General features: G+C 29.2%; 1 protein-coding gene across 1 annotated transcript in view; it reads left to right on the top strand.

The window, feature by feature from the left end:
- Positions 1–311: 311 nt before the first annotated feature.
- The window catches only part of LOC105359519 (collagen alpha-1(XV) chain-like), a 214,275-nt gene continuing 193,601 nt past the window's right edge, over positions 312–20,985 (top strand). The window contains exons 1-2 of the mRNA XM_011496133.1: positions 312–340; positions 889–971. Coding sequence (XP_011494435.1) covers positions 312–340; positions 889–971 — 112 coding nt within the window. The remainder of the gene's footprint in view (positions 341–888; positions 972–20,985) is intronic.

Raw genomic sequence — 20,985 nt, 5'->3', positions numbered from 1 at the left:
TTGCTATTAAAATATTCCGTACGCAATGTATATATATATATATATATATATATATATATAGAGAGAGAGAGAGAGAGAGAGAGAGATTATTCTCTGACATTTAAAAAATCTCTATACATTAATTTCTTTCTCGATTTATTTTTTCTAATTCAACATTAAACATTTTGTTACATGTTCATTCTCGTAAATTTCAAGTATTAACGTACATGAAAATATTTCATGTAAGATATATCATCCAAATATTGATATTTTCAAAATATTTAAATATTGTTTTGAATATCCTTATTTTATAAACAATTTATCTTGACAAGATGTCCTTACAATTATGCTTGATTGTTTAGTATATCAGTATATTACGAAAGTGAACGTTAATAGGGTAAATATTTATGTAAGTCCTTGTATTTCACATCTATGAACGTTTAGTTAATAAATAACGAATATTCTTCTCACAGTTCGAGTACGACTCCACGGTTAACCTGATTGAATGTTAACAGAGTCGTTTATTGAAATATTATGCAGCACTACATGCCTTTCTCTCTTAATACTTACAATTTAAGAATAACCATAACGCGAGGTGTTAGTAAGTCTGATATCCGCAAGTTAACAACGCATAAAATTCCGTTTTCCAAAGTAGTTCCAAGCAGTAATCACGTAGCTTTATCAGAGCACCATCTCTTTCTTCATCTCCTTCACCTTTTCCTTTTTAATTGTCTACCATCTCGAAAGTGCGATATAATTTTAGTTTTGCTCGCGCCGTTTTACTCTCGTTCGGACATTTCTGGACGAGAGAACTTTCCTCTAATTAATCTCAGGTAATCGGGTCTCATTGCTTCTTGGGTGAGTCAAAGTAATAGAATTTGATAATACGATTAATAATAAAACAATTAGTTTCAGAATATTGTTGCCGCTGCTTAGCTGCTACCTGATCTCGCACGTGTGCACTGCGCAGGATTTCTTCGGCGATAAGAAGGGTGAGTTTTGCCTTTTTTTCTTATAAGAATTATTTATATTCATGCTTTATCTATTAGTTTATGTAAAAAACATTAGTGCTAGATTATATTTCACGTTTAAAAAGCCTATTTTTGTTTTTTAATTGCACCATACTTGTGATATGCCAAGCAGCTCGTACGATGTTACATAATGTATTTTTATTGCCGTAGGCACTTATTCAAAAGATATATGATTGATTGAAGTGGCATAAAAATCATAATTTTTGACACAATTTATAGAAAAAGAGAAGAATAAGTAGAACAGAAAAATATGATTAATTAACACTCGTATGGAATTTGCGTGCGCTGATAATTTTGCTTAAAATATCATTAGCAAATAGTTACAGTTAGGAAATCATTCTGAGAGAATTTAATGAGTTTGGTCAGAATATAATTTTTGAATATTAAATTTACTCAGAAGTCAAACGAACAGTTAAAAAAGTATTATATAATTATTTCATTACTACTAATAAATACAAATTATACAATGTATAAATATTACCAATGTATATTTAAAAGTTGAAAACTTTAGATACATTTGAAATTGTGTTTTGTAAAGTACGATTTCGTGTAAAATATTTATGTTTTTTATGCACATATTGTTGTCCATATCGTTGAAGTCCCAGTATAAAACGATATATTGCGGGTCATGGATTTTGATTGTTACTGAAAAGATCGCTTATACGAATAAAAATAGAAGATAAAATTTTAACAATAAACAATAAAATTTATTTCAAGTTTAACAAGCACAAGTTCTTTTATTGTAATTATTTTCCTATTATTTATTAATTAACGAAGCCATGTAATTTCAATATTACTGTTTAGAAATAAGAATCCGACAAAATACTTAGAAATTTATAATATAATAATTTGTGTTTCTATAATAAAAGCGATATACGTTAAGATATAACACACAATATACCCGTCGTACGTAATACGTATGAGTAATATATACACATTCAAAGATAATAGGTATTGGCTATTTTTTTTTTGTACTATGGCAGTGAACATTTGCTTTATTACGTATATTAAATAAATAACATATTGCGTATGAATTTTTATCATTTTCATTTTGATTGAGTTTGCCCGTGAAGATTTGCTATCGTATATCTTTATCAAGTATAAAAATAGTCGTTTAACGATTCGACTATTCTTTAACATTAACTATTTTATTTATTAAATACGAATTAGCCGTATCCGTGGGCAATATCATTTTTTAAAATAGCGGTATCTCAACGGGCGGTCGACAAATATCACGATGTTAAGCTCTAACGTATTATTTTGAACGAAGTATATTATAAAGTGGCGTTTAAATTTCTAAAGTCTGAAAAATTTATTTATGTTTATTAATGCAAAATTCATGTTGCGCGTTGATTGGTGTTTGAATGGATTAGCCATGCGCCTCTCGACAAACATTGAATTGCTAACAATAACACGTAGGTCGCCCGTCGTTCGCCCAATGAAAAATAAAGTTAATAGAACCTAAAGTGATTCGCACCTAAGCAAAGATCAAGAAACTCAACGTAATTATGCGGTTTAGTGTCAGACAGATGCAACTGGCGCCCAATTATTTCGGGCTGTTTGAAAGATTTGGACTTTCGCCACAGGCCAAATGACTCCCACAGGACGAACCTTCGCCTTCCAATTCCCTTCTCTCTGTACGGTAAAGAACCTCCTTACAATAACTTCCCTCCCTCCCAGTCTTCCCGTTTCCCGTTACACCCCACCTCGGTTCCTTATAAGACCGTCTGCTGGACTCTTGGTCTGCAATTATAGTGGCAGTCGCGAGGCAGCGGTGCATCGTAATTCGAATATTTTAATGCATGCGTAATTAAATCGCTGGGTTCGAACATTTCCCAGAGCTGCCGTTGGTCCGTTATGGGAGCTCGAAATACGCTCGGGCGCTTTTCCCGGGAAATGCGGATGGGGTTGGATATGGGCGCGATGTTCCTGAGGGGAATGGCTGATTATATATTATGTTCCTTGCGATTCTCAACAAAATTCCGTATTCGCGCGGCCAAGGCGAGCTTCCTCGAGCTTCTTGCATTAAAAGCTTTGCCATACTTAAAAACCAAACACTCTTGATTTTTCGTGATTCGAGTTTGTAAATTGTTCATTTAAAAATTACACTACACATTCTGTGGTTCTCTCTGCCATTTAGCAGCTCAACTCGCTTTCACTTAATTTAATTAAGATTTGCGTATTTTGCTAAAGCATATTCGTATTTTCTAAAAAGGATTTTCACATCAAAACAATATTAGTAGTAACAAACGGTTTTTACATAATTTTACATCCTATCCGTCAATAATTTTGCGCTTATATAAGCAGGTAGTATCTTCATAAGCATCGAAATGTACAATATGAGAAGGCTGTTGAGAAGGTTGAGAACGTTGACGACGAGCTTCCAACTTTGAATTAATTTCATATGAATATTATATACAGTACTCGCTGTATCGCTCCTTACCATAAGCTTGGATGGCAGTTTCGCTACAGCAAACACTTTCTTTTTATAGGCCTTAGTTTTTGGCTTACTGGACGATAAAATGCAGCTATAAAAACCCTTTCTCGCTACGGACGAGTGACAAAGTTCTTGTAGATATGTCCCATACCATTCTACCATTAGAATATTAAAATCATTCGCAATGTTATGGAGAAAAGAGTGAATATTCATTTATCGGTTGACTCGATTTAGTTTTGAAGTTTTTAGAATATAATTTACTAAATAAGTAATTACTTCGTATAGATTTTAGTTAGACATGAGAAATATAAATTTAATAATTTCCAACGAATATTTATTTATTTTTTAATTACTTATAATTACATATGATTTACATGGAAAACTTGTAGGTTTATAAATTATAATCTCCAATCAAATAGTGTTTCCCAATTTTTGCGTTTTATCTAGTTAGTACAATACCAGTTATATTGAAAAATTCCCAGTCGCTTTATTTCGAAAAATCTCATTTCTTTCCACTATTCATTCGGCTAATGAGCTTCTGCTCTTTCATTTCGAAACACAAATCCTACGATGTTACTTGTACAAGTAACGCATAAGAATATCTTTTAAAATTTGGATTCTATGACTGTGAATACTCGCTAGATTGATTTTGCAATAAAAAAACGTACGTTAACAATAGTACAGATATAAAAGTTTCATTTCGCGTATTTCAAATGAGAGTGCATTATTTTATCGAACGCATGAAATTTTCAAAAAAAAAATAAACATAAAAAACTTCGGGTGACTGATGCGTCGCATTTTACGGGCAGATCTTCGTCAAAATGTCACGCGAGACATAATAAATCGCGCAATAAAGACGTCCGGCAAATGGTTCGAAACTTTTTTAGCTTACCAACAACAACAACGAAAAGAAAGTAAGACGAATAAACTCGTTTCTCGATTTCAAGGAAGGGCCAAGGAACATCCGCTGGAAAGAATTATAGCCCTCGGCTCAGATGTTTGTGTCGAGGCTTTTTCCTTCTCTTCAATTTCCACCAGCGTGTACTTTTGTTTTTTTATGGTTTTTTTGTTTTTTTTTTGTTTTTTTCATCAACGAGGCTTTCATTATTGTCGTCTAAACTTCATAAGGGAAAAGTCTCTGGATAGACTGGCGGGGGAGAAAAGATTTTTTTTGTCCTTTAGCCCTGCGTGCGAAAAGGTTGGTAAACATGAAACTTCCGAACATCCCCGACCCGGTTAAACGTTTGTGCATACTCACGCACGCACACGCGCCCACACACGCGCGAATAGAAGGCGAATCGGATTGAGCGAACGGGAAAGATAAATACCAGAATGTTTTCTTTGTTTACATTGAAAATAATACTGTACTTGCTTAATTACTATATACTTTGTCTCGTATTAGTATAAACCTTTTGCAATACTTAATTAAAAACGTATCTTAAATTTTATAGGAAATTTATTTTAACAAATCATAATTAAAATGAATTAATTAATTATCCCTGTACATGACTAAAATTTAATTTACAGATTCATCTTAAATTTGAATCCGTTATGATTTGCGTGTATCAATTATTTTTCTCAATCTATTGGATCCATCAAATGATACGAAAATTTCGTTTTATTATTAAAGCTCCAAATGTAATTAGGAAAAATAGTGATTAATTTTTTAGTATATTAGATTAATATTTTTCGAATTTATCAAGCTTTCAAATTAATTACTTATATTGCAATGTTCATATTAGAAAAACTTTTAATTACATTTTTTAAGTTGTTATATTGTAATTGTTATATTAATTTACATTTCTCATTTTCATTAAATTTAAAATTTGTTCCATATTTCCTAAAAAATTTCTTGATTATAGAAACAATACAGACAACATAAAAGTTAATATCTAATTGATTAGCCCTGGTTTATTTAATATTCACGTTCCATAGAAATAAAAATATTAAGCCTACGTGTTATGCTTAATCATATCTGTATGATAAATATATACGGACGATTATTCCAAAAGTCTGATGTTCTGATGTGATTATGAATTCGAATGACCAAAAGGTTTTGTGTATATTTTAAAAACTAGTTTATTCTTAATTTTACGTAAAGCAAATAGATGAGTTTCAATATTTTAAAATAAAAATATTGTCTATTACCTAAATATTCGTAATTTGTGTTATTTATATTTAAGTAGAAATTAAAAAAAAATAATTATTTCTATTTATTTTTTCTTATGATGAAATTGAATCTTAACATTAGATTTTGTATGGAGATTTACGAAATTCTTTACATAATTATGCGAAGTAAGTGTTACCGTAAACTCAAATCTCTAAAGCCTGAAAATATAACAATGTAACAAATCTAATAAAGTATAAGTAATATAATATACTAGTAATATAATAAGTAAATTAAATTTTAGTCATACACAGGGATAATTAATTAATTCATTTTAATTATGATTTGTTAAAATAAATTTCCTATAAAATTTAAGATACGTTTTTAATTAAGTATTGCAAAAGGTTTATACTAATAATAAATCTAAATAAAGTAGGCAGAATGTAATTGATATTAATAATCATTGCTTCATACAATGTATTAAATATCGTTAAATATCGTAGGTACACTACGGTACTAAAATATAAAAATAATTTTGAAGATTAATACTTAATTTAGTTTTTAAATATAAATAAATGCCACTTTATGTTTTTTTTACAACTTATTTGAAATTATAATTATTTATGTAAATAAATTAATTGCAAATTTATACGCGGTATAAATATATCATTATACTCTTATGTTTATTAATTATGCTTATAATAAAAATGATTTTATAATTGTTTACAATACATAATCGTGCAAAAAATTTGAATTACTTTTACATTAACCAGATGAATATTTAGAGAGTTGTTTATTGACAAAATAAAAATTAAATCATATTATTCTGTAATTGCTTTTTATTATTTATTGTAAAATGCATATGTATTTTACTGTTAAGGACTATACAGATACAAAAACTCTTGGATAAATGGAGATATAAACGGACAAAAAAGAGATAATGCGATGGAAGTTACTTATATTTCGATGCCGTGTAATTAAACTGAAACTTGTAGGTAATTATTTATATTTGGAAAATACGTAAAACAAGCATGAAGATGAATTTTTGCAAAATATAGTTTTTACATTATAAAGTTAACGTTATGTCATTTAATCGAGTTTTGTCGAGTTCATGTACGATTTCGTAGAAATTCTATCCGTAAAATTTGTAAGAAATGCTATATTTAAATCATTCGAAGATAATGGAAGGTTATAATGTTATTATGAAGATTTTTGTAAATAGTGAAATACTGTTCGTGTTTTTTTTTTTTTAAACATTATTATATGTAATATTGTAAAAAGTATAGAATGCGAAAAGTTTAAAGTAAAATTCAAAGAAATTTGGAAATATGAATCTTTTTTGGAAAAAGAATGTATTCTTTATTCATAGTTGGCATTTGAATCATACGATTGATTAAAAATATATTAAAAATATTAAGCTCTTATATGGCATATTATATATCATTAAACAAAGAATATTTTCAATATATTTTTTATCAAAATGTGTACGTGTCTTTAATGAAAATTTACAAAAAATTGTAAAAAATTTTAACGAATTAAGATTGTTAAAACGCCTAGACATCTGCTTTGTTAATAAATAATGCATCTGAAATTATAAGCACTTTTTGTATAAAAATAGCGTCTTTTCAACCTTAAAGATAATAAGTAATTCCAAGCACATATTTCGTATATATCTTCGCCTTTCATAACCATTTCTAAAATATTAAATTTTTGTTGACGGTGGATCATTATTTCTGCCTAGATCGCATTCGCATACAAATATTAGATACTTATCTTGGCTTTCGAGAAATCTCTTGATTCTTAAACATAATCTATTTCTAGAAGATTTCAAAAATAGCCAATAATATTGTGGTGCTTTTAAAAATTATAAAGTGCTCGAATAAACATACGAGTGTTATATCAATGATAATAACTGTCATAGTGTTTGTTACTAATTTTCAGTTTTATGTTGACAAATAATTCGTTTTATTAATATTTTAATAATTAATGCAAGTATTTTCTCTAACCGATAATTTATTTTACAATACAACAATGCGATATATTTATGCTGATTTTTTTACTTCACCGTAGTCGAATGAAACGATAATATAATAATTATAAATAGTGGATAATAAACAATTTCACATAATTTATAGTCAAGATTATGTGACTTTTGTGTTGACGAAATACTTTTTTCGTCCATACAAAATATATCTTATTAATAGAGTTTATTAATAATAGTTTTTTTTTTTTTTTAATCAGAGTTAGAGGGGCTGGTGCGCAAATACAGGATATTATTAACCTCGATTTTGTTTATTGGCAGTAAAATATTATTCATAAAACATGTTGCCACAGCCGTAGCTTCCTAAAATTTCCGGCATCTTTCAATTTGATAACGTTAGAACGCCTAAAACTACTTTGCGACGTTCTCGTCAAAGGCGGCGCGTGCGCGACGAAATCTAGACCGTCGATATCTTATTTCGCACGAATACATAAATCAGCGAGGGTGCGCAATCTAATTTACGTCGAATATTGGTGTAAATGAGCAACACCGCGTTTACTAAAGCCAATACGTGTCTTATTTGTGTCACGCGTACTCTAATTCAGCAACGCTAAAGTAGGGTGGGAAAACGAGTGGTAGGGGATGCACGATTAAAATGACTTTGCTCCGTCTTATTAATAATATATCATTTCTACGAGGTACGAATGTTCAATAGAATTTTTAAAGTCCTTCCATCGTGTCAATAGATTTTTCGAGAAGTAATCAAACTTCACAGCTCAGCGATTTTATTTAATCTCTTAGGCAGCAGCCTTGCCGCAGCAAATTAATTCCTTTTTGACGACGAAGATATAATTAATAGCATTACTAATCGATAATAAGGCTATTCATACTCATGAGGGACTGAATTTCATTGTTTATTATGCGATTTTTCTAAATGACATTGTGACATTGTTTCGTTCTTTTAATCATTGTATGCGTATTCATGAACCATCTACTTAACCTTGAATGAGCCTTCTTGAACGGCGCTGTATCGAGAGATTGATGAGTCGTCCCATCGAACGTGCGATAATCGATAAATCATTAGAGTTAGATCATCCCATTGATATGTGCAGTTTAGCGCAGATTTAATTAACCATGCTAACCTAGATCGAGAACGATAAATTTAGCGTCTAAATGCCGCGGTCTCGCGTCGGTGTTCTTAAGCGCCAAGTAATATAAAAAAATTGTAGAAATATTAGATGTGCAGAAGCGCCGGGCCAAAAATTCCTGCGCATTAAAGTGCCTCTACGTCCATTATTTAATATGTGCGCCGTGCGAGTCAGACATGGACAAGTGCACTAGCAGCTTAGCCGCTCGCCACGGATCGAATGTGAAAAACATAGGGAATCTCGGCGACGTGATACAGTCGTTTGTTGGCCCCTGGGACAGACATATTGGGATGCGCGAGCGTGCCTGGAAAGAGCAAAGTCACCGTCTCCTCTCCTCTCACGCCTCCCTCGTGCCTATTCGCTTTATTTCGGCGCCTATCTTGTAAGCGGCTGCGAGAGCCTCTCCCTCCCCCCTCTATGCTTTGCATTCGCCTGCCTTTGCTCTTTTATAAGCAGCGCGATCTGTCGAATTACTTTTCTGCTACCGCTAAGGCTCGAGTAATCATTGCGCCCTTAGATGTTTTATTGCTGGCTCGACTTGACTGGTAGGGAAACAAATTTTACGGGGAATGCCGCGTTACGCTTTATCGTGTGAAATTTATGTATTTGATATCAAGGGGAAAATTATTTTATTTATCGTTTTTTCATATTTCGCTGTTTATTCGTTAGTCTCTTTTTTGTAAATTTTTGAAAATCTTGGTAATCTTGGTAATTAAGAAATTCTTCAATGGGTACTTCAGCGGAGAAAATCGTGGTACAATAAATTCACGAAAAAATTAATGCCTTCGTTTTAATTGTCTACCAATGTTATTACCATATATACATATATATATATATATATATATATATGGTTTATAAAATACTATTATTTCGTTATTTCTTATGCATAAAGATAATCTCTCTTTCCGCCGTTCCCTGATCATAAAAAAGAATCTTTGATATATTTGTGTTAATTAGATTAAATAAGAAAATTACGTAATTTATTTTAATAGCACGCGGATGAAGCAAGCGCGTATGAAGATGAAACAATGTAAATTCTAAGGCATGTGTAGAACTTTACATAAATGAATTTAGAAATTATTTTCTACACCTTGTGTTCATCATAAAAAACATCCTGTACAATTCCCTTCACATGTAAGTCATGTAATGATATTATGAGTTATGTTGTTGATTATTTCGACATAACGAGAATATTCACATTATGAGAGCAATTTTTCAAATTATATTCAGATTATTTTTAGTCTTAATAAATCTGGATGTTTATACAAGTATATTTCTATGTTACACATATTGAAAGCAATTATTTAATGTTTTTAAAAAAAAAATAAAATAAAAAAGAATAATACGGGATATACGCTGATTAGATAATGAAAGCGAAGTTTTTTTATATACAATAATATTATATGAATATTTAAGTAAAATAGATTTAATTAAATCATTAGAAACATTAGTCTGCTATAAATCAATTGTTTTTTTTTCAAACTGAATGAGCATGGATTATCGTCTCTTTATGAAGTGAAGCATTGTTTTTATAAGAAATATATATATAGAGAGAAAATATGCATTATGCTTTACAGTTTTTATATGAAAATTTTTTCATTACTTAAAAAATGATAATAATTAGCTATGAATTATTACTTAAAAACAAGACAGTAGGTTCGGAAGAAAAAATAACCAATCGGTAAATATTACTTTGGATGGAAATATAATATTTTTAAAATATTGACAATATTTAATTAGAAATAAAAAAAATTAATTTGTATTTAAAATTTATTAACAATTGTTTCGAGTATATTTAGGAAGATCGTGAGTGTAACGAAGCTTTTAATGAATTTTTAATTTCAAATAACCGAATGATATTGATTTAGCTATCTAATCCAAGAGAAATATAAAAATTATTAAGCGGATAAAGATAAAGGATAAATTTGAATTACCATTTGTGACTGATAAATGTTATTTATTCTTTTTTTCCATTAAAATTGTATATTAATGTTACACACGAATAAGAATATTCTTGAAATTATTTGTATTGCTTCTTGTACGTATTAAAAAATTAATGTAAATTTTAAGCAGAAAAGTTTTATATAAATAACAATAATGTGTGAAAGAAAAAATATGAGAATTAATAAAGCATTTGGCTATTTCTCTTATTTATTTTATTATTTTCACTATAGCTTGGCTTTTTTCGAGACCTTAATAGTATAGACTGAAAAATCATATAAATAGATGAAACGAGCTAACAATGGATACTGAGAATGTCACATTTTCACTTGGTTGCTATCTTACAAAACAAAAAGAATTCCGTTCGTGGTTTTTAAAGGCGTGAGACGTTAGCGTCGAGTTTCTTTCTGTTCTCTATTTTCGTTGCTTTGTTTTATTCAGCTTTTGCCAATGGCACAACGAACGGAAACTTATTTCGGAGCTTCAGCGCAAATTATCCTTTATTCTCCTTCCTTTCGATTTTCCACTCATTTCTTGTAATTCAATTTTGCTATTTTTTGCGAATATCGTGAAAAAAATATCGATGAAATTGCATTTTACATTTTTAATAAAGATTTTATTTCCCATACTTTTCACGGTATTAATGAAGGAATAGTAAAAATACATGGTAACAAAGAAAATTTAGATATTGCAATTTCAATGAGAAATTGAATGATATTACTTAGATTACCTTAATGTAGTGGCAAAAGAAATATTATAATCGGAGGATATAATTTTATACTTTTTTCTTGTTTCAACGATATTTTATATAAATTCAAATACAGAATATATTAAGTTTATAACTCTAATGGGCTGTAATATGAATATTTTTGTTAAAATAATGAAATTTGTTGATTATCTAAATACGATTGAATATAAATTTATCAATTTTTACGTATTCAACGTTGCAGAGGGATACTTTATAAATAAATGTTATAAAGAAAAGTGACTTTACGTAAAGATAATTTAGTCAAATAATACTTTTTAGTTAGTTAAATCTAACTTTGAACTGTTATATCAGATAAATTTTTTAAGATTCTTTGGGATTAAATTGCTTCCTACTCGAGTATATTGGCATAATTTTGTTCATATAAGAAACGTCACATTTAAGTCATTTAAGTTCATTATGTATCATCACATTTCAGAGAGACGTGTACATAATTAGAAGTCATTGTTTTTCATGACATCATCCAAATAATCAGCAAAGAATTGATTTATTCAAATATCTATCTTTCTACCTATCTGATTTATAATTTTCTATGAATATTTAGCTATTTGTTCATTATTATTATTAAGTAATATAAACGTCTAAAACGAAAACATAAAAGGGCTCTTTAAATTAACATAAGCAATTAATAAATATAAAATTACTTATTTGTTTAGGAATGTAATAGTAAGATCATTGAAATGAAGACTAATTTATTCTTGCAATCATATACGATTAAAGTTTTAATTAGTCTTCATTACTTTCAATTTGAATTATTATTATTTTTTAATTTTAAAGACGTATTTTTAATCATTTAAAATGGCACCTGATTATCTTAAGTAGAACAAAATGAGGGTGAATTTAATTTATCATTGAAATACTTTCGCTTCATTTTCGCTTCAAGGGCTATATATACATTTTTCTAAAGAAATGTCAAACTGAAATAGTTGAGCGCACGTGTATGTATGTATATGTGTGTGTGTGTGTGTGTGTGTGCGCGCATGCGTGTGTGTGCATGTGTGTGTGCAAAGGAGGTTAATAAATTTATATGGAAGCATTGAATTGGGATATAAAAGTTGCAGTGTCTCAAGCAAAGATACTTTGAGTGTATTTTTATGTAAGCACCACCTATCGATTGGATTTGATTTGATACTACACTTCTTTTTTTAATATGACAGAATATCTAGAATTTTGTGTAGAACGTTAATGTGAAAAAAATGCAGTATTAATATAATTCGTTTAAAAAATATCATAATAAACTTTAAAACTTAATTTAAAGATACAATATACGTTTGGATTGCAAAAATTCTTGATTAATCGTTTGTTTTCTTTGTAATAAGATATAATAGAACATTTAAATTTTACCGATGAATCTAATTTTTTTTTCTGTCTAAATTTTTATGTATATTACAAACTCTATAGTCTTTCAATTTTTATGATTTCCATATTAGTTAAACTTTATCATATATATTTCTTTTACTTTCATATTTTGTATAGTAATTAATGATAACAGCGTTTTGTCATTTGATGAAAAAATGGCCAAAATTTGTGAAATTTAATGTAATGTCGCATAATAAATTTCATACCATAAATTTCAATTTTTCTTCTTAAAGCATTTTTCTAAATTTTAAGATTACATTAATGGTATTATGATGTGCATAAGTCCTTTAATGTCTTTCTCAGCTTAAAGTGACCTTTTAATTTAAAAACTCGCGGTTACTTTTTATAACTCGTTTATTTGTCCTTTATTTTATATTGATAAGCTTTACATGATGCATGGCTTCTTGTATAAAGCACTTTTTCTGAATACGAGATTATAACTGACAATATCCTGTATGATCATACAGGAATATATATTTATCTTAGTGAATTAAATTAGCGTTTTTTCCTATACAATCAACCTTATATAGATAATTATTATAAGATCGTACATAAATCTTCCTAGTATTTTTCAGTAATCGATTTATCGGATGTATTACTATTATTATTAATTGCATGATTAATGAAATACTGAATATTGTAGCTTTAGTTGACAAGATTTTCTTTATTGTGTTGTTGTGCATAGAATCATATGCTCTTAAGTATAAAAAAGTCCAGTAGCAGAAATTTCTACAGCGCATCGGAGAAATGACTTTCCCATCTACGAAAAAGAGGAAGAAAATGCTTTCATACGACGAGGAGTAGCCGTGCTCGTTGTAACGTTGTAATGGTCGTTGTTACTCCGTGGGCAGAACAAGAGGCTCGTAAACGAAAACAGGCTTTCGCGATGTCGAGTATATACCGGGGAACTCGAGCTGCTCCCGTTGCCCCACATCCTCTGATGCTCCACAGCGCTCTAACATTTTCTAATTCTTAATCAGTTTAACTTTTGAAACCGTCGTCGAGTGTTTTGTAAATGTATTTCGTTACTCGACGACTGCTTCATTACGTCTGATTGGTGCCAGGGGACATAAAGCGTTTCAATCTCTTTCGATGCGCCTATCAATCTTAAGATTGTAAGAATTTTCACAAATTTTGTCCATAATAATATATATGTAAGTTTTACTGCGGTTTATCATAAATTACGAATTCATTTAAAAGAATGTTTTTATAACTTACGATGACGAGCATTACGAGAGCGCATTATTAATGGTTTTCGATTGTCAGAGCGATATGTGAATTTTTTTTTAATATCGCTGTCGATATGTTTAATTGATTATTGATTATTGATTATTATTGATTATTAATATGATTGTTAATGTTATTGGTAATACTATCGACGCCCTATTTACATATATTCGTATAAAACGTGTATGTCAATAACAAATAATATATTAATAAAATTAAATTACATCGTAACATATTTAATTATTTATCATTTGTTTTCAAGATAAATGTATATAATTATATTGTCACATTTATTTTCATTAAAATTAGTTAATCGTCAGACTTTTGCAAATCAGTTTAAATAAGGTGCATAATTGCTTTGTAATATTCCGCTTTATGATACGTTTTATTTTAGGGGAAAAGTCCCGGATAATATGAAAACTTGCAGTTTCATTAAGAAAAATAAAAAATTCGTTACATAATAGGTAAACTTAAAGCAATTTTTTTTGCTAAAAAAGCTAGTAGCCTAAAAATAGAATTTTTAAAATAAGAAATGATTAAGCTTTTAGTTTCTAAGTTTTATATATAATTATACGCAATTCTTTATTAAAAATTAGTAAAATTAGTAAAAATATTTACGAATTTGGTTTTCTATATAAAATTAAATGAATAAACTCAATTTTTCAAATTAAATATCGCTATATAAATAGATTTTTATTTTGTTTTGTTTTTTTTTTATATAATGAATATATAAAATTCACATTTTTATCTATAAAAGTATTTCTTCATACGTCAAGAAATATAAACCATTCCCTTACGGAAAAATGTGTTTTAATTTGCCTTGTATTAAATAGATTAAACAGATTAAATAGAAGTAATTTGAGCAATATAATTTTTCTACACATTCACTGCTTTTAAATAAAATAATAATTTCAAATAGCTAGGGAGGAAAAATATTTTATAATAGATGATTCCATCAAAATTCTCATTCGGCTCATTCGGCTTAAAATGCTCGCTGAGCACTTTGGCTTTATAAATCACCTTCAAACTGGTCTAAAAGACTCATTTGAAACTTGGAAAAGAAACTTAATTTCTGTTTTCAGAAAATTGATTATTTTAATTTTATCTAGTATCTGGTAAAGTAGCACAGTCGTTAAAGACATTTTTCAATATATTTAATTGCGTTTTAAATTCTTAAATAAGATAACGTGAATGCTAAAATCTTTTAATCTGAATGTCGAAATGGGTACGAAATGGGCTTTACAAACAAAGTTTACTTTCTTTTTCTTTTTTTTTTTTTTTTGTAACAAGATTAGTTTTTTATTCAAATTTGAACATGTTCTATAAACTGTAATTATATGAAACTTAGTCCCACTGGTGTACTCAATTATGGAAAAATCATTTTTATAATTTTAGATAATCCAGAACTTTTAATATTTTTAATATAATTTAAATGAACGGTAAATTTTTATTTACTGTGAATTAGAAAAGCACAGTTTGTTAAAGTGACAGTTTACAATTGAATTTTTACATAAAATCACTACGGAATATGTAATTATATAACGATTATGGTTTATATAATTTTCTTTAAAATGCCGAGTTATAAAGAGGCTGTTAGTATTGTCATTAGTCATGACATGTGTAAAATATTTCTAAGTCATATTTCATTTCCATTATTTAGCTCTATCTTCCTTATTGTACACCATGTATCTCACTTTCAACTATCCTTCACTTTTCCCCATTATACTTCACGGTCTAATGCTAGACACAAGTAGGTAATATCGAGCCAGGCAGTTTTGGCAGTACCACCATCTTCCACTCTTCTATCGTGTTTTTGTTTTACACGTGGTTACATTCTCGTATTATCTTTTTTGGCGAGAGACAAACAAATTGCTAAAGCTATATCCCGCGTAGAGTTACGTCTGGTAGATAATTTTTCTCTTATACAGTGTCTTCAATCGTATTTAGGATATAAATGCAAGGCATATTATAGTTGTAACTGTGCTTATGTATTTTTCTGGTGGAGAGAATTGAGAAATACTTTATTTAAATTATAGCAAAATTCGGTAGAATTTTTAGAATAAATTTCAAATAATACTCTTTGATACACTAATAATTTTAATTAGGTAAAAATTTACTTCGTATAATCTATTTCATTTTTGAATGTTTAAATATGATATTCTTAGTTTTTTTCCAAACATCTTATAGAAAAATTTTCAAAACAAATTAATAAACTTTTTTAATTTAACTATTATATAAGCGATTGTAACTTTGGTTTTCATTATAGTGTATAATTACAGTGTTAAAATTATTTAAGATCTACATAAAGTGCCGTAAATATTCATCAAATACAATAATTATGATTTTAAGAAATTTATCCTTCACTCAAATAGTTTGACAGATATTGCTATAAGAAAAGTTTGTAACACTATAAAATCATTTTTGAACATTAATAGCTCTACTTTATATATAATAAATTTTTTATTGCATTTATAAACTTATAATTTACGATTACGAACGCATCTGTCACAATATAATAAACATGAATATAAATTTATTACCCATTAAATAATTCTACTTGAGAATACATTTAACACAAATTTTATAAATATTTGTATTTATGTAAATACGTTTGTCTGGATCATGCTTATATAGAATAAATGATAATTTATTCTTGATAATTTTGAATGAATCAATGTAATGCGTATTGAATGTGGAAAAGGTGATATTTTTGTAATTGACGGGATCGTTTATGTGATATTGCCATTGTATTACTAATGATATTCAATAATGCACTGAAGTTGCGATACGATGCATAAATAATTTATTGTTCCTTGGGCAATTAAGTTATAAATCTATTTTTATTTTCAATCGTGAATGAAGTATTCATGAAACATAAATCATTAAAAAATCATGCTAATACATAATGCAAAGCTTTAAGAACATACTTTTTCTGCTCAATGGTGCTAGCCTTCACTCGGAATTTTCTCACAGTTTCGTGTAATAAATATGCAGTAAATCTGATGGTTGAAAACAAAACTTTGTTAATAATTCTCTTATGTTAGAATATTCAATGTATACGTATTAAAGCATTATATTATTAATCCTCGATAGATGCCTAACTCGGTAACAGCCATTTAATACCAAATATTACAGAAACAGTGAAATAACCCTATTAAGTCAATTATTTAGTAGACAGTTTAAAATGTTTTATTCTAGAATAATAAAAAAAACAAATAATATCATATAATAATCGTATAATATCATAAATAAACAAATAATATATATTACATAAATTAAGAAGTGTTGACTATTTTTTTTTTTAATATTTAAATATCCATAAACATCCATAACGTAGAGAGTCGTTAATTTTTAACATATTTTTTTATAATTTCTCTAGTTCAAATGTAGACTGCATAACTTTATAACAGTCATTTTCGTCAACAGTCGTATGCAGATTTACAAATTGATGCAGCTCCATACATACGGCGAGAGTGTAAAAATAGAATGTTTTACATAATTGTATTAATTGCTTTATAATGCAAAGTATTCAATTTATATTACTCATACGGTTCGACTTTTGCATATATTAAAATTATCTGATTTAATTAACTATAAATAATTGTCCATTTGTATTTTAAATATAATTATTGCCTTTTATTAACTGCTCGTTTCCAGAAGTTTGTAACAGAATCGGATATCATCTGTGAGTAATGAATTTGATGCAATATGAATGTAAATTGTAGTATCATGTGATATTAATCATACGTCTACGGTTAAAAAAATGAAAAATGAACAATTTAATACTAAAAGGTTTTTATGTAAGAAAGGCAATAAAATTTAGAAATAAAAAGTTGTTTAATTATTTATATTTTCTATAATGAAGTTTGCATCCATTCGAAATACATGTGAGAGTATCGTCGGAATACTCATGGAATTGCTAATGTGGCACTATCGGTCCTCTACCCTGTAATTTGGCAAACGCGTGTAATTTCTTCAATTATAATAGACGCGTAAAACTGTGGAACTTTATACCGTAATATTATTAACAATATATTATGTTTAAAGGCAATGAATTCAATCAGCTGATCAATAAGTTTATTACATATTATTTACTACATATTATACTTTATTTTATCATAGTGTTTTATTTTATTTTATGCATATTATATAAAGATTGAAGTAAGATGTCACTAAGTTAATTAAAATGCAAATCACCTTATTTCATTGTATTTTATTATCCATAATGCACAGCGAGATTTTATACTTTTTTAGCCACAATTGAAACAGCGTGATCAGTATTATTACACGTGATGCATTGCGTCTACGTAGAACTACTCTCTCTCTCTCTCTCTCTCTTCCCCAAAAAAAAAAAAAAAAAAAAAAAATCAGCAAGCTCAGAACGATGACGTTCGAAATGTGTGTCCTTATAAAGACAAAATGAGTAAAGGACTCTCGACATGTTCGCAAGGCCAAACGCTCGCAAGTTTAGCAACATTTTTAAAGGCCACGAGTGCCGTACCGATTCGTTTTAACAGACGCACCTCCATCTCGCACCCGACAATTCATCTCTCCTCGTGAATCGATCGTGCAGTTACCGGGATGGTCTCGATCTTGACGATGGAGGGTGGTTTTACGAATGCACCCGGCCGAGAAGTCGAAGTCTCGAGCATAAAATTCAGAGTTTCTCCTCACGCGTCATTTGCGACTGGACTCTTAACTTTACGGCATGGATGACGACAATCCGATGGCGATATGTTGTATTTATGTGGTACTTGAGGTGTATCTTGGCGTGGTGGATGAATTCACAGAATGATGCGATCTTTGCGGATTTCGACGATGAGCTTTACGAGATTGCTCACGATCCCGCTTGATCCGGAACAAATTTCTTTAGAATACTGTATTTTCTATGTGCAGAGGCCAAGAACGTCTTTGCATTTTGATAAGATTGTTCGCTCACTGCTAAGTAACGCATTTGACTTTCTCGGGTACATTCTCAAAAGACGAACTGCACTTTTTATTACGACAAAAAGTTGCATTATTTTATAGTTTTCTTTTTCGCATTTTTTAAAAGAAATTTTTAAGCTTTAGAAATATTGCTGACTCAACTTGGGAGAGAATCGTTAATATCGTTCTTTGCAATTTGAGTGGAGAAACTTTTTATGTTATGAATTCTCATTAATAGGTTTATTTAAAGTCTCGTTACTTATTTTAAGAAGGACATATTATTATTTTCCAATGCATACTTACAAAGAGACAACTCGTTATTATGAACATGAAGATATGGTAAATACCAATAATTGATTAGGTAAAACATTTATGATGTTGTTATGAATGGATTTTTTATTTTTATTTTCAATTTTGCTTTTGCTTGATTATTCAATACTGACGTGCAAACTATAAATCTAAATTAGAATTGATTTTTATTTATATATTATTTATTTATTTATTTATATATTATTAGAATATTTTTATCATATTTGAAAATGTCTTAAACATTTCAGAACAAAGATAATTAGGTTGTCATTGTATAATCAAAAAATTCATTCCTATTGTTAAATTATGTATAATATTGTTTCATTTTAAATTCAATATTTTGATTTTAAAATTCTAATATATAATGATAGTTGCCGTTTATAAATTACGTAAGAATTGTTTTATTTTCAAGATTAGATTTTTCTGCATTTAAGTAAGAAAAATTGATAAATTATTAACGATAGAGCAACGACTACTTACAAAGTCTTTAGAAACATAATTTTTAAAGATTTAGAAATTTCAATTGATTAAGACCAAATAAGCTAGATGATATCAAATTTTAATCTACATTATTTACATAAATTTAATGGTACAATAACAATAATAATTTTTTTCATTATGAAACGCTTGCTTTACTTTTATTATGAAATGCTGAAATGTTGCAAGGTAATGAATGTTTCATTTTAATATGATAAGCAAGTATATGGAAAATATCATTACACCACGGCATTTGCACATAAATAAATAAAAAATCTATTACTTTATATGAATGTTTATTAACACGCGTTTAGAGAAATGAAATACGTTGTTTGTTTTTTTTTTTATAAAAGTATGTTTGCGCTCGAATTTCCTTTCGAAGCTAGTTCAATAAGAACAAGACAAAGAAGACGAAGAGAAAGGAAGAAGAGAAGGACGAAGACGAAAGAGAAAGAGGCGTACGAAGAAAAAGAAGAAGTAGACAAAGGAGAAGAAGTTTAGAAGTTCTAAAGAATTGTTAGTTTGGAAAGGCAATGAATAGCATAGAAAAATACACCGTTAAACGCAGTATATATTTATGTGATATAGAGTAATATTAGGAAAAGTCTTTTTTATGTATCAACATGTGTGGTTGAAGTTGGAGTGTACGCGGAGTCTCGGTAACGAAAAATTATCCACGCGAACACTTGCTCTGCAACCATACGAGAAAGTTTCCGGTCTACGCCACCTGTGGTTGCACTTATTGGCCGGTCGTAAAGGAAAGCTTTTTTGTCCCACGGGCACTAGGACAATACAAATATGAAGGCCGAATTCGAATTGGCAATACGCTTTGGTGGCCCGACGTTATGGCCACCATTAGCCTTCCGATAAAAGTTTCTGCGAATAAAAACCAGAAGTCGAGAGCCGATAAGCCAAGTCCTGGGTTTATGGTGCTGAGTGAGCACATGCACCGTGAGGAGATTAAATCAAATTTGCCGACGAACTTCTTGCTCCGCTATGTGTAGCTGGAAATTTCGCGAGGGGGGGGGGGTCGAAGATGTGTCTTCACGTTAAGTCAGTCATTGGAATCCATAATACCAGTAATCAACTGATTTTCAACGCTGCCGACGGGAATTTCCTTGACAGTGTGCGAATGCCAGCCAAAGATTCATAAATTTTCTAATAAGTGAATGCTTTCTTTATCTCTTGTTTATCGTCGTAATTTTATCACTGCGAAATCAAGGAGTGATGAGAGACGCACTAATAACTTGAACGAGAAGGGAATTTATCATCGATTGCGAATAGTAATGGATGCTCT

This window comes from Ceratosolen solmsi, unplaced genomic scaffold, assembly GCF_000503995.2.
Source record: "Ceratosolen solmsi marchali unplaced genomic scaffold, CerSol_1.0 scaffold11, whole genome shotgun sequence".
Classification (NCBI taxonomy): Eukaryota; Metazoa; Arthropoda; class Insecta; order Hymenoptera; family Agaonidae; genus Ceratosolen; species Ceratosolen solmsi.
Note: the sequence above shows the minus strand (reverse complement) of the source record. Positions and strands in the feature narration are given on the sequence as shown.